Source organism: Pieris brassicae, chromosome Z (genome assembly GCF_905147105.1).
Source record: "Pieris brassicae chromosome Z, ilPieBrab1.1, whole genome shotgun sequence".
Classification (NCBI taxonomy): Eukaryota; Metazoa; Arthropoda; class Insecta; order Lepidoptera; family Pieridae; genus Pieris; species Pieris brassicae.
The window spans coordinates 7,352,421-7,377,824 of record NC_059680.1 but is presented as its reverse complement, the minus strand read 5'-3'; the positions used below and the strand labels follow the sequence as shown (position 1 = coordinate 7,377,824).

At 33.5% G+C, this 25,404-nt stretch overlaps 2 protein-coding genes across 4 annotated transcripts in view; both read right to left on the bottom strand.

The window, feature by feature from the left end:
• Positions 1-1,145: 1,145 nt before the first annotated feature.
• Positions 1,146-7,701, bottom strand: LOC123718592 (sodium- and chloride-dependent neutral and basic amino acid transporter B(0+)-like). 3 transcript variants are annotated; one of them, XM_045675237.1, is made up of 11 exons: positions 7,548-7,701; positions 6,828-7,062; positions 5,993-6,135; positions 5,580-5,626; positions 5,418-5,510; positions 4,795-5,055; positions 3,222-3,426; positions 2,845-3,058; positions 1,851-2,116; positions 1,578-1,690; positions 1,146-1,448 (listed from the first exon to the last, which is right to left on the bottom strand). In XM_045675237.1, the coding sequence occupies exons 1-11, from the start codon at positions 7,563-7,565 to the stop codon at positions 1,280-1,282; spliced, it is 1,764 nt and encodes a 587-aa protein (XP_045531193.1). In that variant the 5' UTR covers positions 7,566-7,701; the 3' UTR covers positions 1,146-1,279. The 3 variants fall into 3 exon arrangements, with proteins under 3 accessions (XP_045531193.1, XP_045531192.1, XP_045531194.1); XM_045675236.1 differs by having other exon boundaries at positions 1,146-1,690; XM_045675238.1 differs by having other exon boundaries at positions 1,146-1,690; positions 6,828-7,009.
• A 1,092-nt stretch (positions 7,702-8,793) lies between these two features.
• The window catches only part of LOC123718469 (E3 ubiquitin-protein ligase MYCBP2), an 85,582-nt gene continuing 68,971 nt past the window's right edge, over positions 8,794-25,404 (bottom strand). Inside the window, exons 55-76 of the mRNA XM_045674985.1 lie at positions 25,034-25,269; positions 24,692-24,823; positions 24,054-24,280; positions 23,642-23,753; positions 23,179-23,412; positions 22,253-22,367; positions 21,819-22,003; positions 21,035-21,184; positions 20,170-20,334; positions 19,843-19,956; positions 19,270-19,370; positions 18,684-18,891; positions 18,105-18,277; positions 17,459-17,642; positions 16,987-17,092; positions 16,401-16,549; positions 15,762-15,947; positions 15,480-15,587; positions 14,915-15,112; positions 14,393-14,551; positions 13,735-13,843; positions 8,794-12,699 (exon numbers count right to left, since the gene is read on the bottom strand). Coding sequence (XP_045530941.1) covers positions 12,578-12,699; positions 13,735-13,843; positions 14,393-14,551; positions 14,915-15,112; positions 15,480-15,587; positions 15,762-15,947; positions 16,401-16,549; positions 16,987-17,092; positions 17,459-17,642; positions 18,105-18,277; positions 18,684-18,891; positions 19,270-19,370; positions 19,843-19,956; positions 20,170-20,334; positions 21,035-21,184; positions 21,819-22,003; positions 22,253-22,367; positions 23,179-23,412; positions 23,642-23,753; positions 24,054-24,280; positions 24,692-24,823; positions 25,034-25,269 — 3,473 coding nt within the window. The 3' untranslated portion in view covers positions 8,794-12,577. The remainder of the gene's footprint in view (positions 12,700-13,734; positions 13,844-14,392; positions 14,552-14,914; positions 15,113-15,479; positions 15,588-15,761; positions 15,948-16,400; positions 16,550-16,986; positions 17,093-17,458; positions 17,643-18,104; positions 18,278-18,683; positions 18,892-19,269; positions 19,371-19,842; positions 19,957-20,169; positions 20,335-21,034; positions 21,185-21,818; positions 22,004-22,252; positions 22,368-23,178; positions 23,413-23,641; positions 23,754-24,053; positions 24,281-24,691; positions 24,824-25,033; positions 25,270-25,404) is intronic.

Sequence of the window (25,404 nt, the reverse complement as noted above, 5' to 3'; positions counted from 1 at the left end):
AAAAATTGTACTACAAGAAACACGTTTTTGTAGTAAAATCATGCTTTAAAATTTGAACTAATGATCAAACGTCGTAATTGCACGACGTAATAATCGCGCGAGGAATTTGTCATTCATCTAGATTTTACGGAAAAGTTGGAAAATCTTACTTCCTATAGATTTTTTATTTCATATTGGCCTTCTTCATGAATCATAAAAAGCGACCTTTGTTATGGTCAATGATCCTGATGAAAAAATATTGTGTACATCTTTTGTTCTTCATTTCAACCATGAAATATAGAATATAAATTTTCCCTAACCCAAATAGTTATAAAACAGATGTCATTATATGCTACAAATTCTAAGAAAACGTTTTTTTATCTAAAGTATTATTGGTTTTGTCTTTAAATACCTTTATTTATTTAGTGAGGTATAGAAGTAAATAAGTTGTTCCCGAAGGAACGCAGAATGCACAAGGTGACGAATCGCGGGCTTTTCCAAGATGAACCTGTTTACACACGTGCAATGGGTTCAGAAATATCAAGGAAGTTTAATAACGCTTATTCATTATTATTATAATCGATAGCGAAATCGAAACTATTTAAACATAAGACAATTTATATAGAGAAAGAGTTAACAAAAAAACAATCTTTTGAAATTATGGAACAACAATATTATCAATCGATTATGTAACAAACCATAGTACGTGTATAAATATATTTAAATACTATATTTACGCTTTCCTCTAAGTGTCATTCATATATAGTTACAGATACGAAATCTGTGAATTCTAGATAAAACAGTAATGATCAATTACTGTTCTTGACATGCGTTTGGTGCATCGAATGACGCACATGACATGTTCGGAATATATTATAAACGGCCGATCTTTTATCAACAAAGAGAAACGAAATAAGGCAACCGTCGTCTTCCTAAAGGAAGGTCGGCTTTGACCGGTCACGTAGGCCGGTCCGCAATAGATGAGGCCACATTGATTCATTTCCTTGTCCAACATAAGGCTATGTAACATTGCCGTACATTAGGGAAACAAAAATATCTCGTACCAAAGTTTTGTAAATGACTAATTGGTCAGTGGCCATGTAAACAAACCTTGTACACCTTAAATATTCAGAAAGTGGTTTTTTTGCCCGAAATAAAAGGATCAATATTACAAAAAAATATAATGAATAAATAATCGTCCTTGATTTTCTTAATTGAATCGTGACTAGACAACAGATAATCATAATTAATGCGGAATCTGTCGTACGTAATACACCGTATTATAGCTACAAGATGAATCCTAACATTTTGAAGTAACATTATTTTCGACTATTATAATAGACTCGTCGGTGGAAGTTCGGCTGTTCGTTTTTACGTTGTCATTCGTTTTTGGCCAGTCAAGAGACTTCGATCTTCGTCTTGTTGGGTAATGCATTTCAAATAACTCTGCTAGGTATTCTTTTCGATAACTGTAAAGCCAATCATCTGAATTTGAACGTCTCTTTACTTCTTTAGGTATATCACTTATTTCTTGTGATTTAGGAATACTTAAAACACTAGATGTGCCAGAGAATTGTCCCAAATTTCGTCTATGATACCTAGATCGTGGGGCGTGGGGATCTGCTTCGTCACGTCTCATTAACCAATAATAATGCGCTATAGGATCTCTGGGTCCCCAATGCCGTGAAGGTCGTATGGATGATTTCATTTTCTGTAAAGTAAAAAAATCGTATATGCGACGCATTCTTTTTCCTTCATGTTTTTTCCTTATTAAACAGTTCCGGAATTGCGGCAAATTAGACAAGTTCGCTCAAGCAGAAGGAAACAAATGATATTTCGCAAGACAAGTTATAAAATTTAAAATATATTACCGAGATAGTATCGTATTGGACTTGTCGTGCAACCGAATATATGGCAAAACCTATTATAATTATAATGGTTGTTATTGTTGCTGCCGTCAGACCAGTCGCTGCCCACGGCGCTTGTGTCCACTGAGGCGCTATTAAAAAGTGAGATGTGCACCACCAAATTAGAATTGGTGCTATAATACCAGGAGCTGAACATAGTCCCCAAACCCAAAATCGTAGTAACTCTCTGCCTGTTAGAAATTCTACGTCGTGTAAAAGCAAATTCCACCCTGTAAAAACGTAAACTAAAATGTTATTATACAATTAAAATTATGTATATTCATAAAAAATGCCATTATAACCGCCTTATTCATAATTGAATCCATCTTATTCCGTTGTTACACTATCAGCTCTGATAATACAAATGTAAAAAAACATAGTGCGTCAAATTGCACGGGACATGGGGTGTTAACAATAGACTTTTAGTTAAAACGGTAAGTTACTTTCCTTTTTTAATCTGAAGATAGTTTATTTGTACCTACTTACGTTTTCTACGTAAGAGTTAAGCTAAAATGTATACACTTCTATCACTAATGTGGTCTGAAATATTTATATTTTCCCGAAAGGGTAGGCTGACACATCTCTATTTGCTATGGTTCGGACATTCCACCCTTGTTTCATAAATTTTCATGATATTCACCATGCATTCTCGTCGGTTATGGGTAGTTTAAACTGTTCCTTTCTACAAAGGACAAGGCCTATAGAAGCCGACTTCCCCTACACAGTTGCTTTGTATATCCTATATGTTAACCGTTTTTCATTCATCAGTTCTACATCGCCAAACCACCGAAGACGAACCACCTTTCATTTCCTTCTTAATGCGTCCTCTTTTAACCCAAACTACTCACGTATCTCACTATAATGTTACACCACACATACTTCTTAAGAGAGTCTTAGAAAGTATAATGATTTCCACAGAATTTACCCACAAATAATATAATATTTGAAATATACATACCATATACAAAAACGAAAGCGGATATTTCAATTATAGTAGTAAAATTAACAATAAACGGCAACACTGTATCCTCCAATAAAATTAGTGCATTGTGGTCAACCAATAACGCTATTGCAACGCCTGATCCTACTAAGGAGCTTCCAATTGAAGTATACCGCCATTTCACACCTTGGATTCGACGAAACCTATCATATAAAGGATAGAGTAGAGTTACCTGAAACATCACAAAAAGTCATTGGTACCACGTAATAATTTTTTTACTTACTAGAAAGCAAGCTACACAACAATAATTCCAAAATTTTAAATTACAAGGCAGTCGATACTGTACTATTTAATCAAGACGTTGCAAAATGAATACGATGGGAATATTTACTCACTATACTTATTAATCCTGATGAAAATAACGTCGCAAATATTAAAATAGGCCATACAGGGCTGAGGTTTTTCTCAATAGTGAAATTGTATGTCCGAGTCAGCACTGCAAACACATCATTACCAGCCTCTGTATCGCCGAGGGCAAACCATATAATCAACCCAAACCAAACTGTTATGATGTTATTTCCAACTAATGAAAGCGATGTCCTGAAAAGTACGTTAAAACATCATGTTATGTTAAACACAAGAAACTTGGTTTTAGAATTAGTTCTAGACAATCGTATTATCTAACATATATAGCAACATAATATATTGAGTAACATATCTAAAGTGCTATTAGAACTTTTTTTTAACAAAAATTAAAGATCCAGAACTTCTACCCCTTTTATCCTACCCAGATATTATAACACGGGCATTTTTCAAACGTCGAACGTCTGTAAAATTATTAATAAATAAAATAATTATTAAACTAATCATTTACGTTTTCAGAACACAATATTTTTTAATAATCATCATGACCACAGAAATTCCTTAGTTCAAGGTATTTCCTTATATAACGAGTCTTTGGGACATTTTTATCATTAAAAGTCAATTTACTCCATAAGACTCACGTTTTGCTTTTGGAGTTACCTATTGACAAGTTTCTTTCTAAAGGTCTGTATTCACTTTGATTAGTGCAAGTGTGAGTGATCAGTGATTGAGGATGTAGTGTCCAATTCTTGTTTAGTGCCTCTGTTAAGTAAATTCAGTTGTTGATAGTTGTCGACAAGTTTGGATGAACATCGACCGAAGCGCGCTTGTAATTGGAAGAAGTACTGAAAGAAGTATTAAATCTGAAACCGAAGAAGTTTTAGAAGACTCATTCATGGCGCAAGCTACCAACTGTTTATGGAATTGGCTGCTGAAGATACAACGAAATATTACTTTGCTCTCAGGTTGACCGAAGAGTCCAACTGCCTCTTCTGACGTATTTTGTTTTGTGAGGGCGAGGGGGGTGAGGGGAAAGGGAAGGTGCACGGGACGTGTCTACTCGCAGTTGACTCGCAAAAAAATTGAACACGCTTCTAATCAAGTTACTACGCAGCCAACTAATCACCTGCACTAATCAGTCGCTGTCGACACTTCTTTGCTCCACTAAACACTAATCAAAGTGAATACAAGCCTTAATGTCTATTTTAATAATAATATATCTTATAAACTATATATAACCCGGTGAACTTCATATCATCTACTCATACATATAATTATGTCAAAACTTAATACATTTTTTTTTAGAATAGACTAAAGGGATTGGACGTTATACTACAGCTACGAAACGCAAAGTTCTAAAGGTATCTATGAATATATGACAAACAAGTGCCTTTTTTAATTCTAAAAAGACAAAAGACATCAAATATAGTTTATTGGAAAATTCAATTGTCGTTTTTAGTATAAGTATTTCTTGACTTTACAAACAGAAATACTGTTACCCAACTTTTAAATGTTTCCTAAATTTGATTAATGAATATCCGTTGGAACACAAAATTCGCCTTTCGACATTATTAGATCGATTGAACATACTTCATTTTTAATTACCATTCCACATCCGAAGTCACAAATATCGAGTCTCCAGATGATATCAGAAAGCCCCCAGCTACATGAGCAGTTATCAACGCTTGGGCTATTGCCTTATTCCATATTTGTGGCCTCAACAAATTAACCCAGTCGTCGCTCTTACTAAACCAGCTTAGACTAGTTTTATCTCCAGCAGCTGATAAAATTATAATCCACAGTATTGGGGCAGTTGGGCCCAATACGAAGAAAATTACTCTCAACGACTTCACAGGTCTGTAAAGTCTAATAAACATATTATAATAAAATTCATCATTTCATTTCAATCCATCAATTCATTTAAAATCTTTAACAAACTTCCCTACATTGTTTTTAAGCTAAAATATTGAAAACTAGTTCAGAACTTGCATGATCATGGTTTAGCAGAATAAACGCGTTCTAATAAGTTTATACATGACGTAGTTCCTAGCTTAAACTTAGCTTCCGAAAAACCCTGGACTCCGAACGTCCAATGACGCACTCCGCATATTTTGATTAGTAATACGCAATAAAAAACCACTAAGATTACAAACATGGAATTTGAATAGGTCATATAATATTATAATTATGCAACAAAGGTTCGTCTGTTAATCGAATTGAATACTTACATAAAAGGAAAGAGGAGCCAAATGAAAACAATAAGCAACGATAACGCAATATAGTATTCTGGCTTCTCATGTATTGGAGCAAAAAACGTCTCGCTAAAACAATACAGAACTTTGGATGTATGAACATATTTGGATATACAATAGCTACAAACAAATACTCACTTAAAACATAGTGTTGCGTTGTAATTAATAACTTCAGGCTCCTGACCCTGGAAATAATAAATAATTATAAAGGACCTAATAATAAATTCAAAGACAACAATTTTGTTTCTAGAAAGTTGACAAGGGAAGCCAAAAATCGCTGCCATGAGCTTACAAGCAACCCAAGCCAACTGTTACAATATACTTCGTCATGACTAAATCATAAAATTGATTACAACCAAACATTTTAAGAAGTTGGCGTATGACATGATAAAGTTGTATGTGATGTGTGATGATGTTTAGGCCCCGACACAGCAGTCAAAATGCTATTACATGAATTAGAATTATTCTATATATGTTTTTACGCAATAGGGGATGGAATGTTGAGGATGTCGCTAGCAGATCATGGCAAAATTTAAAGTTATATCACTCACCGCTATATCTAAAACATCAGTGCATTCTCCAAAGGGAATCGAGTTGTTGATAGTATACAGGAAAAGCGTGGCGGACATTGCAAGATATATGATGACACAAATTGATGCAGTATATGTAATCAAGAGCCGTAAGTATCCAACACCTAGAATGTTATTAAATCACTGTTGTACAAATTATAAAATTTAGTTATTAAAAATTATGCCTGTGCCTGTTATATTATATACTATTAATTATTTATGAAATTTATTTGTTAAGGTAGCGGTTCTTATATTAGCTACATAAGTAATTTACTAATATTATATCGTTCATTAAAACCTAAACATATCAATAAAATATAAAGTATTTTCAATTAATAAAAAGAAACCTTCACAATAATAAAAATATCAAAAAAATATAAAAACAAATTTAAAAAGTTTGGTCCCTGTGGCAGTGTACCTTTAAAGCTGGCAGCATTTTATCGTTGTCTTTCGATACTACTAATATTAATATATCTAAGCTTAAGAGGTTTCGTTTAATCTGAAGTTCATCATGATCTTTGCTAATCTAAAGTGAAGAGGTAAATATCAAACTCTATTTTGCTCCGGATTACATAGAAATTGCATAACGCAAACACATATAAAAACATGCTTACGCGAACGTTATGTACCGAATTCACCTATTTTCTACTTGCATAGTTATAGTTATATATTATTATACTTCTTATACTTTCAATTACCATCGAATTACGTTCATACAAAAGATTTTAATAGTTCAATGACGTTCTGGGAGGATCTAGGTTTTATTATTTAAAGTTACTCCTATATACTTACGATTACTTAAAATTATTATAGGTACCTTTAAACAGAGGGACAGCCGTCCAAACCCCAACGGGATCTTGCTGGCTTAATTGACCCATTGACAATTGCAACAGTACTACTGGCAAGGCGACCATTACCAGCGCGAAAGTAACGAGAAGGGCAAATGTTAATCCACCATAGTGAAATGCGTCACGTGGAATTCGCCATGTGGTGTTCAGGCTGAAGGAAAGAGCCAATATGCCAAGATACGAACGCACCCTCGCATTCCAAATCTTAAAGAAATGTTTTTTAATTTAGTGTGTTATCTAATAGTAATTGGCAAAATATATATATATATATATATATATCTTTGGCATTACGAGTTCTATTTACTAGAGTAAATTTACTAAAGCAGAGATTTTGCTGTTGACTATTTTTATCTTAACGTTCAAATTTATATAAACATAGAGACTCAGTGACCACGATTCGTGAAGAACTCAAAAAGTATGTAAATGTCGCATACTCGTATATAGTTATTAAAGTATATTAAATAAGTTTAAAAATGATTATCTATTTTACGGAAATAGTGACAAGGCTAAACGCAGGCAGTGTTTCAAATACACAAACAATTACCTACTGGTTTCTCGTAATTCCGAAGAAAGGTCGTTTTACTCATTTTATTTATAATAAATAAACACTAAACATAATAATATTAAAGTTATAATTTATTATCTATAAAATGAGTATTTATTAAAATGTATAATAATATAAAGATTACCTTAAATTTTAATAACATATTTGAGAGATCCAAATGACCCAATCCAAATAGCACCACAAACTGGCCAACTCAAATCAATAAGTTAGTTTTGGTGCTCTAGAATTTTTGAGATAAAGATATCGATTGTACGACGAAATCTTTCGAAGATACCGGACTGAAGTGTCTCTTGTATTTGTTTGTACAATGATAAACTAATGCACTAGTGTTGCATGAGTGCTACACAATGAATCGCAAATGTAAATAGTAAATAATAATTTGTACATCGCTATGTTTTTAGGCCAAATGAATTTATAGATGACCAGCGAAATAATAATAGTCACTAACTTTCGCTCTTATTTTTAATAATTAGTACCAAATTAAAACACTTGTTAATTTAGTACACACAGTCAGCAATACATATATAACATCAGTAACAAAAACATACGTTAAAAATAGTCGTTAGTGCTGTAAATATATGATCCGCAGCTCCGAGTTGATTTGACTTGTAAACTTAGTGAAGACTGGGGCAAAATATTTTTACAGCGCAAAAATAATGTCGATTCCCCAAAATAGATTTATAATATTGTAAAAATCATTTTCGTCAACAAATAGGTACGGTCTCTTAAAGGCGGATCTCCCTGAAGCTTGGACATGGACATGATAAAGCATATCATTTGTTATATTACATATTTTTTTAGTTATAAGATAAAAAAATCGTACTCCCTATTCTGACAAGAGTTTTTTAGATTATAATTTAAAGATAAAATCATGAATAGTGGTTGTAGATAATGTGCGATCCCGGTACAATCAAAAATCATATTTCCTTACTCTTATATGAGCAGTGTTGTAGCTTAAGTATGCGCCTCTCAATCCAGAGTTCGTACGTTTGAATTATGACTGCATCGCGTTCTTTTCTAAATGCGCAAATAATACGGTGAATAAAACATCACGAGGAAATCTCTTAGTCTCGGCTAAGAGGACGACACAGAAGGCTAATAACATACTTGCTCATTCAAATCATCTTAATGAAACAGATACAGATAGCCAAGGCCTGTTTTACGTTTATATATTTAGCATTGAAAATTGTTAAGAAGGATACAAGAATAAGACTTCATAAGTGTAATCGATTCAAACCTTATACTATTTGTTTTTTAATCTCAGAAATATATATCGTATATCGTAATTTTAGATAACGTACTATTCGTAGGGTAAATAAAACCAGCATTTATTTCTTTATTTATATTTAAAAATTCTTAATCTAGCAAGTGTTACATTTATGAAATATGAAGTCATAAACAAGAAATTTAGTACATTCCAAGAAGACATTGTATATAATTTTGAATGGAATTTACTTGTGGCTTTTAATCGTTTAATTTTTTTTTTAAATTTGAAGACTGACATTTTGCAGCAAGTTTTTAGCAAGATCAAATATCGACGTCCTGATGGACAGAAAAACTACGTATTCTTTGTGTTTTCATACTACTATAAACTCGTTTTTTATACTAAATAAAACTAAAATTTAAGCTAAAATACGCATATGATTGCTTTCAGAGAAAGTCTTTAGATATTATTTAGACATTTAGGTTATCAACAACATGAAACACTACTATATGAAAGTTTTTCCATCGAATCACAACATTGATACATTGATATGACATATATAGAACATTGAATTGAAAATTCAAATCGCGCTACATTACAACCAATCTTTATAACAAATGAAAATATGATGAACCTTAAAATGGCTAAACTAATATTTAGATAATTGGTTCCTTTACTAAAACTAAAAGTAGTTTTTTTAGTGCCAAAGCAATTCCTATTTAATAAATAATTACAATTTTATCAATATTAAAGACACGGAAACTGAACTTAAATATAATATCTTAAAATATCAATCACTAGTATTATTCATATACAGTGCTGGAATTTATCTGTATGAAAAAGATGTACGAATAAGTTGTTTTTTTTTCATTATGCAAGTGACTGGAGTTCTGGACTACGTATGCTATCGTGTTTTGTTACAGAATAGAGAATTAATAAGGATGGTAAAGTTTATGAACAATTAGTTGCCTCTTTGTTGTCTATATCTTCCTAAGTTAAAATAATATTTTGGTGGTTTGTTACAGCAACAGGTCTTCTTGCCGTGACGCAGTTTTTTAGACCAGTACGAATGGAGGACCTCCCTAATACTAGTAAATTTGATTGTATGTATAAATTGGTTGTATTACAAAAATCCGCTTTCGTATTTCTGCGTCAAATCTGTTATTATAATGAATTCGTTCCAATTTTAAAATTATATAATGATGATTATTTTTAAAAATTACGAGTAAGTAGAGAGCTGTAAAGTGTTTCATGTACACAACATTGAAACCCCAAAGCATATCAGTGACGACACGCATGTAATAAGATTGTACCTGAATAAATAAATAATGATTTGTCCATTGCACTTCAGTGGCAAACGGGCAGATTACTTGAAATAACTAAACGAAAGGCTGTTGCCAGCACATTATTGTTCTACCCTTATTAATTAATTTTATGCTGTTCCTTGCTTCAATTTGCTTGATCCTCTTGTAAATGGACATTATGATCAAAACACCAGTCAGAAATATTGTGTAGCGGCAATTTGAATATACAGTTAAATTCTACCAAAGTTAACAATAAAATCTGTATTTATTACAGACTTACTAAAGATATATTAATATTAGACATTTATACACCTATTACATCTACACATATTGGTTATAAGTACAATAATAAGCAGTGGATAAGCAAGAGCTAATACAAATAATGAAATAAAGTAACAAAAACATCATAGATTAAAGCAATCAGGAACATCCGCTTGACAGGAAACATTCATAATGATACTCGAGTTCTACACAGTTGAAATCTTATATAATTATGAATAGGAGATATATGAGCTGTCTGAAGAAATGGTATCGACTCGTTTAGAAACTGGGGTAAGCTAAATCATTGTACAGGTTGAAATTTTAACGAGATGAAGTGCATAATGAATTAAACTTCTTTTCGAAAATAAAATACAGATACCGGCAAATTTCTTGAACATTAAATAAGGGAGTGGGGAAAGTTTACGCATCGTACACACCGCGGGATGCCAACGTCAACTGATTTACCAATCACGCGATCGACACGTCACTCTCTCGCCCCGCCCCCTCCAAGTGATACCTAAAAATCGCTTCTGCGCAAGGACATTTGTTCAAGAAGTTTGCCGGTATCTTTACTTGCTAGAACCGCGAGTCGACCCCATGAACTAAAGAACTACAATCTGATCTACCTTTACTCAGAATCTATTTTTTCTAAAATGTTTAGATAAATGGGAACCAATATTAATTAAAATTTAACTTATATTTAAAAAATATTTCTTTCCTTTCACATGGTACATCTCTAGCATGTAGTGCACATCACCTCAAGGTGTTAAAAAATCTCCTCTGCATCATCAAAAAATAGATCACAAACAGAATAGGCCCCACATTCGATATCGCTAAGCTTCAAACGCTTTAAGCTATAGAGCGCACTAGTGACATAGGTCCTATTTGACTTTCCTATTGGGGTTTATAATTTATGAATAAAATAATTTATTAAATAAATAATTAAATATTAAGTTTGTTATGTTGCTGGGAACCCTGACACAAGTATCTTTATTTAAAAGTGTTCCCAAAAGTTACACATTGTTATATAATATAATATATATCATATCGCGTTTCAAAATAACCAGACTCTTTAGCAGCGTGTAATAGGTTTCGTAAAATTAATATCTAATGTTACGTCGTACGCGTTTCATTATGTATATATAAGAAAAAATATAATTAAATACAACAATTAACTTGCTATATAAATGAAAATATAGTTAGTGAATAATGGTGAATTTAAAAGTCAGTGTCCAAGTGCGCTCTATAAATTTAAGTCGTGTTCTACCGACGCAAACAATTTTCTAAATTAATAATTAAAACCCTTTTTCGTAAGATTTCGATCAATAAGCATCGTAAGTTAAGCTCATATGTCTATACTTTCTTAACATTATATCTAAAAGTAAAAGAGCGCCAGGATTTTTTTATAAAAATATTCTTTATGAATATATTGATTTTTAAAAATATCCGAAATTTTCTAATTTGTTTAAAATTTGACAGACGAACGGAAATTGAAAATCTTATGGGTATAATGGGTAATTTTAATGTTTCGATAAATCGCTCATATAATTCTTATGCAATCATGAGGTTACGGTCAAAGCAAGACTGACATATTAATCTAAATCCTGTGAAGTCGTAAAATAACCTTAATACACAACAAGATGTCATTACAATTCGCAAGTCTTCAAAGTAATCCTAAAACAATCTTGCTTTAGTGGTAGTGTCAGAATTGGTTTATATGAAGAATTAATTTCAGAAATAATTTATATGGTTATGACCTATAATTTTTATACCCTATCATTTCCTTAATATACTTAGGTTAGATGAATGCAATAAAACCCATTTAAAACAATTTCCCCTATGATACGTTCCATTACGTTAGTCCCTAAAACATAATATGTTTTTTTCCGCTTATTAAGCTTTGACCTACGGGTTTTACTGTATTACAGTAAGGTAAATTATATTAGTATAATTGGACATAATATTTTAATCGTAAAGTGTCTTTTCCTAGAATATTTTAAACAAAGTATATGCATTTTTGTTTCTACCCATATCAAAGTTAGTATATGTCAGAACTATAAATTGATATTACAGATAGACGTTTTAAAAAAAATGGATGGATTACCAGTCATTAGTAGAATGAAAATAGTCAATAGCTTAAATATTCTTAAAAATAACATGAAAATAACTAGTTACAAATCATATGTTTTAATATCAACAAAAAAAAAAGGAATTTCGTCATTAATTTGAGTTGTCATTAGACCAATACAATAAAATCGTATTGTAATCTCGCGCACAAATGCCTTACGAAAAATGATTCTCATTCCATTTCAAAGTTTCAGCATTTGTCGTAACCATAAATTCACTATCAATCAAAGTACATTTGTGATGTGTTGACAACGTAGTTTAGAAGACATGTGCATTGCGACACACTCCACAGCCGAGGGCAAATTCCTCTCCCGTGGGAGGGTGGAGTACGTGTAGAGGGCATTCCTCGGTTGTTCCTGGTAGCTGCTCGCATTTTGGACCTATAAAACAAAAAGTATTAAAACATTAAAACGTTTAAACTTTATGAAAACACTTTTTGAACGGATTAAAGCTATATATTATTATTAAAAACTTATAAATATTTATATAATTCTATATTTTAAATTTTTTCCCGACGTTTCGCGTGCTTTTTGTCACCGTAACCACGCACGCTGAAAAGCACGCGAAAAGTGTTTTCTTAATGTGTAAAAGGTATTTTAAATTTTCCCACACTTGAAGATACCGTAAATAAAATACTGGTTACGAAAACAAGTTGACTGCAATGTTTCTAGATGTTTCCACTACTTAGAGAACTTTTCAGCGGGCTGAAATGTGATTTCTGACCGTTTTGGAAGAGGGTCAATCACATATTAGAAAATTGTAATTTGTTTAATGTTACCCTAGTTTTCAGGAAGCTGAAACACTTTTATATGCAGTTTCAGAACATGTGTAGTCGAGTGGTACAGTTTTCAGGAGACCTGTTTTCAGGCCTAGTTAGTTTAGTTTCGAATGCGAATATCAAGTGCGAATAAAGTGAAGTGATAATGTACTGTGTGAAGTGTGCACAATTAAGTAATTAGTGACTGGTTTTGTGTTAATAAGTGCGAGTAATTTGTGCTCATAAAACCCTCATTGATTTATCAAGATATAAACCTTGAAGAAATCTACGGCATTTTCTATCCGATCCCCTAGCCCGTAGCAATACCTACTAGAATTTAAATAAAAATTTTGCTAATGGCACCTTTTTGAACCTTAGATAAAATGTTCCATAAGCAAGATTATTTCATATACATGTCTGAACTCCATCGCGCCAGTATTTATAAATCAGCCTTTGTATGATATATATATATCTAATATTAGGCCATGCTGGAAGGAGAGAGTACAACAAAGAGACACATCAACGTTTTCTATGTAGTTAACACGAAACGTCGTTTTATTATTATATTTTTTACGTTCTGTTCTGTACTTTAGATCGCACGCCAACTTCCCGCAAAAAAATATTTTATAGTTAATTCTTTTGTAAATAGTTGAAATACCTGCTGGACACTGGGGCAGCATATGGCGAGGTATGTTGGTAACGCGTTGGAAGTCATCGTGGCACGCGTTACAAAAATGAGATGTGCCAAAGCAGAAGAACACAGCAACCTTGAATAATAAAACATTATTATAAATATGTGTTTTTTTTAAACTGGCACTATAACCCATTGGATATTGTAGTTCCGTATTTTCTTACATATCGTATACACAAGTAGGTGAATAGCATTCTTGTCTATTCAATCGTAAGAACCGTATGAACAAATTAGAAATAAATTATACCAGCCATCGAATTATATGAAATTATAATTCTATAAGTGAAAATGAGAAAAAAATGCTATTGGCACAAATATAACCTAGCCCACTTACATCTATAGTATCTACGTAGGAGTTATGTTTTATTAAGCCGGGGTTTGATCGCACAAAATCAGTGATGAGAGAGAGAATAAAACTGCGTACTGCAAAGCTGCTGATCCAATTAATTGTGTAACCTTACACAAATTAGAAAATGAACACATATATATGTAATTAAAATAAATATTTTTTATTTCATAAACTCACTAACATAATTATTGAGTCGAAATGATTCGTATTCATTACCAATTGTATTAGAATTATATAATCTAGGCTCACAATATTATTATATTATATTCCACTCACCGAGCAGCAGTACCGGCACTTGTATTCGAGGAAGTCAGAGCCGTGTTTCGGGCAAGTCCTTGCTCCAGCTACGTCACTGCAGGCGCCACACACCAGCTCTTTTGGGTCCCATAACGCATTCGACTCAGCTTCACAACGAGCCAGCCCGCCAAAGTAAGCCTGCAATGAAATTATAATAGCTTAATATTTTTATAAGCATCGAAGAATATACATCAAGAACGCGTAACTTATTATGCGCGTATAAAATTTTATTTGAAAACTCTAACTGTTTAGGAATGTCCGAAATCCTTTATAAGCTAAATATACAATTTAATAATAGAATAGTTAATTATAAGACTTGAGCAGAGCTTCTACTGAAAAACTAAGATTCCGTCCACTTTTTACGAAGTATTCTCCAATTAATTATTTTCTAGTAGTATTTTAATGTACTTCTACTATAAAAGACCGTTGTCAATCACCCTATGGATGACGTGAAATATTTTTATAACAACCAGAAAATTTAATTAATTCAGTTAATCACACCTTTCCACACTTATGGCAGACGTAGTACGCGTATCTGTCCATAGCATAGCCGGCAGTGTCTCCGACGTTTTTGCCCTTCGAGGTACCAGCAGACAAGCCTTCGTACTCCAATCTCATCAAGGCCTTGCGGCGTACTTCTTCACGCAGCTTCTTGATGGGCGATAGTTGCTCTTCCAGGGTCCAATGTGAGATGTCCTCCTAAAATAATCATCATTCCATTATGCATACTGTCATGTCGCTAATTGGCTTTCATATTTACTAATTGACGTAATGATTATTATAACGCATCTCTTTATCCTAGTTTAAAAAATAAAATAAAAGAGTTATTGATTACGTCTGATATATAAACCTTAGCATGTCTTGATTAACTAAAAATAGAAAAAAATGGGAAAACTAAAATAAATAAATTAGTCGAATTGAACTACATACACATGACATTATTTCTTTTATTTTAACATTTCGTTTAATTTAGATTCTTCGGAGAGTCAGCTTAACTTACAAAACCAACATACATGATACATATGTTCTATATAAGGTATACTTCTATGTAGTCGTAAAGGCTTACCTTGCAGATAGGACATTTCGAGAAAGAGAATGTAATACGCGGCCCATTCCATTTGTTCAAGAGCACCTTCCTGCAGCAATGTAAGTGGAAAACATGCCCGCACGTCAACTGTAAAGGAAATAAAGTTTCAAATTTTACTTTTATTTATATTTTTGGTACCCGGAACACGCAATTTAAGATAAAAAAGGGTAAGACACATCTCAAAAAGTAGTCTTTATTTGTTGAACATCATTATCTCTATTCTAATAAATTAATCAAATGCCAAGTTACTAATTAAAATACCTGTATTGCGGGAGCAGCTTGTAGTGGATCAGTAAAGCAGATCATGCACATATCATCAGCGTCCTGGCGCAACGTGCCTGCGCCCGTGCATCCAAAGAGACAAGGCAGGCATGTACGTTCCCCGCGCACGCCACCACAAAGGTGACCACAAGTAAGTATACGAGCGCACGCTTCACGGCCGTGTTCCTAGATATAAAGAAATAGCAGTTGCAGTTCTATCTTATTTTAGGTTTTTAGAATTTCTAAATGCTCGAATATAAGACATCCGCGCTAAACCGTATAAATTGGCAAAATGAAAAACATGAAGATACCAGACGCAAGCTTTCAAGAAGAAAAAACTTGCAAGGAAGATTAATCACATCATTATTTTATGGTGTTCCTTTCGTTTCAATAAATAATTGAGAAACATGCAAAGTGTATCTCACTTATAAAGGCATCGTGATCATCGTGAAATAATAAAAAATCATATATGAAATGGTGTATTAACAATTAAACTGATCACACGTAAACTATTCGATTCAGTTATTTAAATGTTTTATTTCGAATAATTTTATAAAGATGGTTAAGAAATTCGGGAACTGCTTAACGAACTATAAGTTTTCAAACCCCATAAAAATCCACAAAATTAGTAACACTTACCTGGCACTGTTGGTCTGCGCATACATTGCCAATAGCAAGCAGGCCAGAGTTGCCACGTGTACCGCAAAAGCGGCAGACACCGGCAAGGCCAGTTGCATTTGTGGGTTCTTCACCAGTCTCGCAACTCATTCCACGAAATTCTGCCAACCCTAAGATACAACCATTGTGGTTAAGGGTACAAATGACGTGGATCTAGTAAGTTAGCCCCGTCGTCTACTTCTTTAGAAAAAAAGCTCAATAGAACATAATATAGAATGGATTTCTAACTTCAAAGGAATGTGATTGCAAACAATAATTATTGGAAGATTTTATTAAGGTATCAATATCAATATTAACACTATTATGCATTGAACATTTTTATCCACATGTAAATAGAGATCTTATCCCTCGAAATTTTGCGAAAATCGAGAACGAAATCATATTACGCAAAAAAATATTAAGAGTTACTAATTCTACTCCCAAAGATATGTTGTTTTTTTATGTAAAGAAAGCTCTAGCACCACTGAAAGAAAGATTTGATGAAAAAAAAATCAGTTACTGAAATCACTCTACGCTGTACCGATTATGAAGTTTCTCTTTGTTATACCTTTAAGAGTACGGCGATCAACAAGCAACAAGAGCCAGAAAAGTTTAGCTCTGCCACAGCCTTCATGAATGTCAACACGGATGGCACTCTCTTCTTCTTTGCAAATCTGTTTAAAATAAATTTAAAAAAAAGTCAATGGCGCTACAACCTTTTTAAGTCTGTTCTTCTGTTCTGTTTCATGATAATTTTTTATTCGTATAGGCAAGTAGGTGATCAGTCTTCTGTGCCTGACGCACGCCGTAGACTTTTTGGTTCCTCACGATGTTTTCCTTCACCGTTCGAACTAATGTTAAATGCGCACAGAGAAAGAAAAACCATTGGCGCACAGCCGGGGATCGAACCTACGACCTCAGGGATGAGAGTTGCACGCTGAAACCACTGGGCCAACACTGCTCTTTGTTTAAGATATATACTATTAATAATTTCAACAATTAAAAAGAAAAAAATATATAATATAAAACTGTGTGTGTACCTGTCTTTGATGAGTCCTCGCGGTTCTATTGAGATGAAGAAACCGATCACACTCGGCACATAGTGTACCACAAGTGCGACATTCTATAACAGCACATGTAATCCCGTCGTCGTGGTTGGCGCAGAACTGGCGAGAGTCCGTTATGGAGTCCCGGTTACGAGAATCACGACCAGAGTTGTTAATTCTGTAAAAGTCAACAAAATATATCAACTGTGTGTGTCCTAGCTCATCATATTAAATGTATCAATAACAAGTGGCATCAGCATATTGAAGCTCTCATATTACATGTTGTTTGTTAAGACCATTCAACAGATTAAGCGTTTTTAATTTTCATATGAACTAATTTGATTTTCCTTACGATATTAAACTATATGATATATTTTTCTATCTGTCTTGGCAAAAGTAGATGAAATATTTAAGTAGCACTACCAATATGAATAAAATGAATTGTTTTTTGAAGAATAAATTCACAACGTCACAAACAGACGTCTCATACTCTCTTAACCAATACTCTTATTGTCCGATTACTGCAATGATTAGTCCTTTGAACATGCTTGATTAAATACCTCAGAAAATCTAAATGGCAATACGAAAATTTGACAAAAAATTGAGTCGATTTCAATAAATAGATTTTAAATGAACTTACAATTCAATATGTTCTTGTTCACAAACGCATAAAGCCGCTAAAGCAAGCCAAACTGTGGATTGGGCCATGCATCTTTGAGGTCGTCTTTCCCCTTCGTCCACATTTGCTATTGCCCGTATGTACTCGGCTAATGCCATACGAGTCGCTGTTCCCCATGCTTGAGATATCTTATCCTAAAAACGCACGCATTGAAATTACGTTTGTATAATAATAAATGCAGAAAAGTATTTGTTTCTAAAAATAGTTGTAGTCAGTTGATTTACCTCTTGCCCGTACAAAAATAGACAACACGCCCCATATAATTTCTCATTGGTACACTTAATACAAAATAAGTCATTCGCTATAATTCGAATAACATCTTGTTCGTATTACTATATTTTTATATAAATTATCGAGAAAGTGATTAAAAATTAAATAAGAACGCTTCTTTCGACTCCATACAAACGCATGGGCATAATTTCCCGTTTGTTTAGACGAAATAAACACAAAGTAATGTATGAAAGGGAAATTTTCTTGTCTTTACACTAATGTTTACTGCTCAGACACCAAGAGAAAATGTGATAAAATACAGAAACTAACTTCAGCCATATCGACGAGTAGTCTCGCAACAATTTGGGCGTGGTTCCTCGTAGTTTCACCCCTCATAAACCAAGTAGCTGGTGGTGCAGGCGTAACAGATCCTCCCATTGTTACTGTGTTTGAATTGGCACCACTCGCACCTTTGACTTTCACTTGGACAGTTACCGCTTTGCCCACATAGCACACTAGGTGATCTAGCAGTGTTACACTATAAATTTAAAAACAATTTAAAATGACAATCATTTATATGATTGGACAAATAGAAAACGTTCGCTCAATCGGGACTGATATATTATTCTAAATTTACAATGATTTAAAAATTCAATCAAAAGGCAATAGATCGTATACTTCATCAGTCACTATATTTAATAATAATAAATAAGCCGTGTCACCTTTTAGTTACCATTAAGGTTTACCTGTGAACTGGCTGGTTTCGTTTGAATTGCTATACCAATTAAGATGAGTACTGGTAAGAGATAAAGGCGCTTTAAATATATATTTTCATTTTTATGCACACACAACCTATATTGTTGTTTGTTTGTACTATATTACATAAGTACAAACAAAAATACTTAATTTCACTTACATAGTCTCATATCTTGCGCCTAAGTCTGACCCGTAGTTGAGTGCAGCTAACATCTTCTGTGGCGGTATTTCAGTAATCATTCGTCGTAATAATGATATGACCTAAAAATTTAATTAGTATAAATAATTTTATAAGTAATAGCTTCCATATCAGAAAACTTGAACCTATCGAAAACTATAATTAGAAGAAACTTTTCTCCTCGTGTCACTATATTACTGGATGTCGAATTTGTAAATTAGCTCATTATCAAGTTATGCTGATTTGCAATTTGGATGGTGTACTGTTCCTCCAACCTAAAGGGGGATGATCTTTGACCAGTCTAAACATTGTCTGGCCCGTAACTTCCAGTGGCTGAAGTCGAGAATTTGTATACATCGCGTTTCAGGGTATGACGTCATCGCAGATAGTAAGCGCAGATTGTAGGTTACACAGTAATTATCTATTGTGCTGTTGCAATTTTATTCTAATAAAAAAAGTTGTTAGTTGATGTCTAAAATTTAAAGTACATAGTATGTTTATATAACGAATAACGTTACATCATAGTAATTATGTTCGTTAAATATTTATTATTACCTGTCGTTGTACGCGTTCGCTGCCAGTATGCAGCAATGCTAATAAATCGGCCAAGAGTTCAGTTCTTTGGGCTAGATGAGAACGCCCGGCCACACTTCCACTTAGGGCCAAAAGCTGTTAACATTTTTCAATTAAACACACATTCTCAGGTAACACAAATTAAGACTTTTCACCTTATTATTATAAGACACACTTGCAAGTAACTCGAGAATCTGAAATATTATTTTTACCTAACCTTAAAATTTTAATTAATGTCAAATTATTTACAACCTTGATTTACATTTCAATATTTTGTTTAAATGTCTTTTTTATAACAGATTTGCTTACCAATGAGAGCATTTCAAAGCAATAGTTGTCCTGCTGATGTGTCAATCTCGGTTGCGCATCTTCATCAGTCCTGTCCACCGCTTCAGCGCATAAAAGGGCCGTTTCCCAGTCATCACGAACGCGGGACGCCTCACATCCAATAGCGCAAACAATATGAGACATCACCTACAAAAAAAAAAATAGTGAGTTTGTGAATCGTATTACAGTGGAATCTCGTTAAGTTGAAATCCTCAGTAACTCGAAAAAATTGCCATTCCCTTCCGCCGAACCCCTAAATACGCGCTATCGCGAATTATTTAGACTTTGTAACTCGAAAAAAATGTTATTTCCCTACGAAGTATTGATAATACATATTTATACTCGATAACTCGAATTTCAAAAAGGAGTCGTAGTTATTAGAAATATTATAACGTCTTATTTGGAATTCCCCAAAATAATAGCAATAAAATCTAAAAGGAATGTTCGGGACCAGGGCTTTTAGTCTATTGTTTTTGTCTTGTACACGTACAATAAATGAATACAGCAGAATATGAACTAGGGCTAACTTTTTTTTCGAAGTCTATCGTGGAGGACCTCTATATTCGGCCCTGTGCTTAGCGGTCTTTCCGTTTACTGAGATCAGGATATATGTTTGTTGTATTATTAATGTATATATGTTGAACTATCTTATAGTTTCTCTTTTCATAAGACGAATATCGGTCACAAGGTACTACTGTATAAGAGAACGAGCTTTACGATTTTGGATAATCAATTGCCGTAATATTGAAATTTACTAAAGTATTTTCATTACAGTACATTTGAATATTTTAAAACATGTCTGTTCGTGAGTCGTATTAATAAGAACGTAATTCATATAAAAACTAACTTGTTTTTGTAAGGTGGTAAGCTTGTGCCCGGCAAACAATATCCCAACAACATGTTCGCGTAGATCGCTGTCGTCACCAGTGCTCTCACCAGCAACCACACCTTCAGCATCACTGCCAGTTTGTTCCCACTCCAGGAGCTTACCAAATACCTAAAACATTAAAGGATTTAAAACCTTCTCCTGAACTGAAGTTGATTTTTGTTTCAAATGTAGTTCTCAGATGAATCAAAGACAACGTAAAAAAATATTTTATCGTGTTTCAGAATAAATGTAAACTTGAACCGTACATACTATATAATCAAAATATTAGCCTCTGATTTGCGTATCTCTTCAAACTCAAAATAATTTTATTCATATAGGTAAACACTTATGAACGTCAACAGAAAATATGGTAATTTGATCCTAAATTTATATTTACTATCAGTTCGCAAGTCAAGGTCGTAGAGCAAGCAAGAACTTGCAACAAAATCTCTAACACTCTTTTTAATTGCTTAATTCATTTCCCGTGATTGTTTTTCTTTATATATTAAGTTGTAAAGCTATGGTCGACAACTTAACTTACATTTATTAATAGTGAGTGATGTGATGTTGCCTGAGCTTTTGTTTAGCATGTGCTTAGTAAATTTTTAGGCCAAAAGGATTATAAATTAAAATACTACAAATTAGTCTGAACAAGAACCTTACTTTGGTGTAAATAAGTTAGCAATGATTTATACACTTTCAGTATTTGTAAAAAAATAACCACTACTTATACTACCTCTGCACACTCAATAATAATACTTACTTGTGACGTCAATAACCTGAAGACACGGAGCGTATCTTTTTCAGTCAATGAGTGTAATGGGTGGTTTTGTAGTGAGAGCGTACCGTGGGGCTGTGGCCCGCTAAGTACGCGCACTTGACGTACACGTACAGCCGGATCTGGCCCTCGTAATTCACAACGTACACGCGCTGATAAGCTTGAAGATTCTATAAAAAATACGGCATATTATGAATATATAACTTTTTGTATTATACTTAGATGTAATTGAATTCTGTTATTCAAATACATAAAGCGAGAATATTAAGTTATTAGGAATCAGAAAACAAATTGATCATAATAAAGTTGAAATGATAAAGACAGTTAAATTTCATTTACAGTCACGATACTACAATCAACCGAATAACTAAATTTTCTTATTAATGAGATTAATTACTTTATTTTATTTATTGTCTTACTAGGCAATATGTAGCACACCCAATGAGCATTTTTCGTATCCACATCCACATCCATCATCTGCAGTAATTCTGAAGGTCCACCGCTATACCAAAAAGTTATCATTTGCGTCTTTGTCTGAAAAAGTAAATATATAAAGATTTGTTTTGATTAAATAAACTGACATATATGACACATTAGAACGGTTACTTTCATATTATATATTATTCATATTATGCGCAACGACTTAAGTGAAATATAACCGAAGGACAAAATAGTCCTAAATATCTAACATTTTTTTTCCAACTAAAGGACTATAGGTCTAACGGAATCTCATGGCATCAATAAAAAAAATAGATTTTCGTATGGCAATATCATCAAATTAGTAAGTGTCAACCGTCAAATCAAAGTACACGATCTATCAACTGCGCTGAGATTTTGTGATTATCTTCTTCAAATTTGTTGATTTTGTGAAAATAGCGAAAAAGCCACTTCGATTTCAAGCGATGAATATTGTTTTCAATGTTTATCGTAACAAAAAGGAAGGAACGCGTGGTAGAGTTCACTGGATGGACTGAGTGTTTTTGATACTTTTCTTTTATTTTATATTTTTCTTCGGTACTTAATTGACATCTATATAGGGCAAAAAGTTGCTGATAAAAAAGTAAATAGACCTGCAAGTGAAATAAAATTATTTATACAAGAAGCTTTCTGACAAATTGGTGCAGAGGATTGACGAAAATGTTGTGAACATCTAAAGAAAACTGAAAACGATTCATCATTATCATCATCATAGCTAGAAGCGCATTTAAATGGTGTTTCATAGAAACTACAAAATAATTACAAGAAAAAATGTTACAGAATTCTGTGACTAGATTACTTTTCCTCAACGCCTGGAGAAGACCTATGTGCATAGAAAAACATGAATTAAAATAAATTATTTTCATACCGCAGTGTCCCTTGTATTATCAATATGTACGCAAACGATATGTGGCCGATCTTCAGCTGATCCTCCGTTGTATGAAATTTGAATCCACTTGGTCTTGTTCTTGTCTTCATCACCCGATTCCCAAAATGTCTCAGTGGTATTATCTGTTAAGGCGCCAGCCATGCCTTGCCGTGAAGAGACTGTTATAGTACACCAACCGGTAACTTCTGGACAGCTCCATATATAATTTTGTTGCTGTAAAAATACATTTTAAAAAATATACATTTTTTAGTATTAGCTTGTTTCCATGGATTTAATACTTTTTAGCTAATATATAAAATCAACACATTGCGGTAGAAAAATAACTATTCAAAATACACATAAATAATAAGCAAACACTTGCAAAAATGTGTAACTTATAATAAAAAAAGACCAAAATAATTGAGCGTAGAATATGTTGTAGATAATCGCATAATACGTATACCTTATTAATAAAGCTCTGATAGCTTTCGTGTAGTGCTCCCAAAATGCCATCCTCATAGGCTCCATCCTCAGTATGCGACAATATCTTGCTTATAACACTAAACACTTGCGATCTTATCCCAAGCAGCATTAAAAAAGTAAATGTTTAATCATAATTATCGCATATCGTTTACGAACGTGCCATTAACATAATACGTAGTAAGTGATTTCAGTGCTTGTGTATTCAATTCTAAATATGCGAAGGAAAATATTCACGATCGAGACATAGGGGAGTCACACATAGCGATAACATATAGTAAGTGTATGTCAAAGTAGTTTCATTTGTAGAAACAAAATAATTTTATAAACGTCAAATTCTTGAACACAATCAACTTTGAGTAATTAACATCTGTATAGTTAAGTTAATTGTATACCTGTGCAAGAAAGCCCGATCGTGCTGAGAATAGTGCAGTTCCCAGCAGCGAACTGCTTGAAGGTTGGCAGCAGTGGCTGGTGGTAAGGATGGGGCAAGGGCGCTGATGGAACCCAGGAAGGCGTGGAATGCTGCACGAGCCCCACGTGCCGCTCTGCCTCCAGGGCATAGAGCAGATGTCGCAGCACTTGGGATTATACTACGGCTCGCATCGTTGTTTAAGACGTTCTGAAATATCCAACACATATTAGGCTTTATACAAACAATATTTCTTTATAAGCATATGGCAAGGTCTAGAATGTCTTACAACATTAACAATTAATGCCGAGAAAAAGAGACCTCTGGACTTAATTTACTTTTTATGTACACAAAAAATCTATAAAAATGTATGTACGAAGTTAAGCTAAGTGAGGCATGGGACATTGCTGAGTCTATTTTAATACCGATTGTTTCTTTAGATTTGATTCATCTGGTCACATCGTGCAAATGGTAATGGCGCACATAGAAAGAAAAACACATTGGGGCATAAATTCGAACGCGGGATTGAGAAATACCTAATTCAACAATTTACAAATTGGACTTATAATGGGTAATAGCTATATGTTATAAATAATCTCGTTAAATATTAATTCCATCCACCTCTTTGTTTTCCTCATTAGTATCAGGTGGTTGAACTATTCGAGCATACGTATCGAGTGCGTTGCAGAACCACCACATAACATCGTGGACACATGTCGGTTGAGTTGTCGAACGCAGGAACCAGTTTAGGGCCTGTAATGTAAAATTTTGCCAAATAAATTAAAAGTGGTTTTATAAGCGTTACTCATTAAATGTGGAATTTGAGTTTAATTTCACCAGAAGAACATAGAAATTAGGTAAGTTAGCGATAAAGTTAGCTGTAACCCTTAAACTTTTTATATTCATAATGGAATGTGCTAAGTTTAAGACATAATATTTTAAAATAGTTTGAATCATACTGACCTCAAACGCATATTGTCGAACCGTATTTATGCGAACAATGGCGTCTAATTTCTGCTTATGGGTCTGCAGATCTCGTTTAGCGACGATAAATGTAAGAACAGGGTTTCTCATCAAAATGTCAGACGCGACTCGCGGAGTCGTAAAAGCGGAGACTCCACCACCTTCTGAAGTCCAATCGCAACCAACAAGTTTCTGAAGGGCTGCACTTGGCTGAGAGAGGAGTGACGAACCAGCACCTACCAAAAAAATTTATAATAACCTTATTATATTTTTAACCAAATGATCTGATGTGTTTGCCCTTTGGTTTTATAATTAGATGTGTGGTCAAGGTAGGACCTCTATCTGATGTTCATCTCATTCTCTTATTCCGA

Excerpts from the sequence above, each read along its gene's own strand:
- LOC123718592 (XM_045675236.1), bottom strand. Across the intron at positions 6,136-6,827 it reads GGCTGTCCCTCTGTTTAAAG|GTGTTGGATACTTACGGCTC; the intron begins GTACCTATAATA and ends ATAACATTCTAG. Across the intron at positions 1,691-1,850 it reads TCCAATACGATACTATCTCG|AAAATGAAATCATCCATACG; the intron begins GTAATATATTTT and ends TTTACTTTACAG.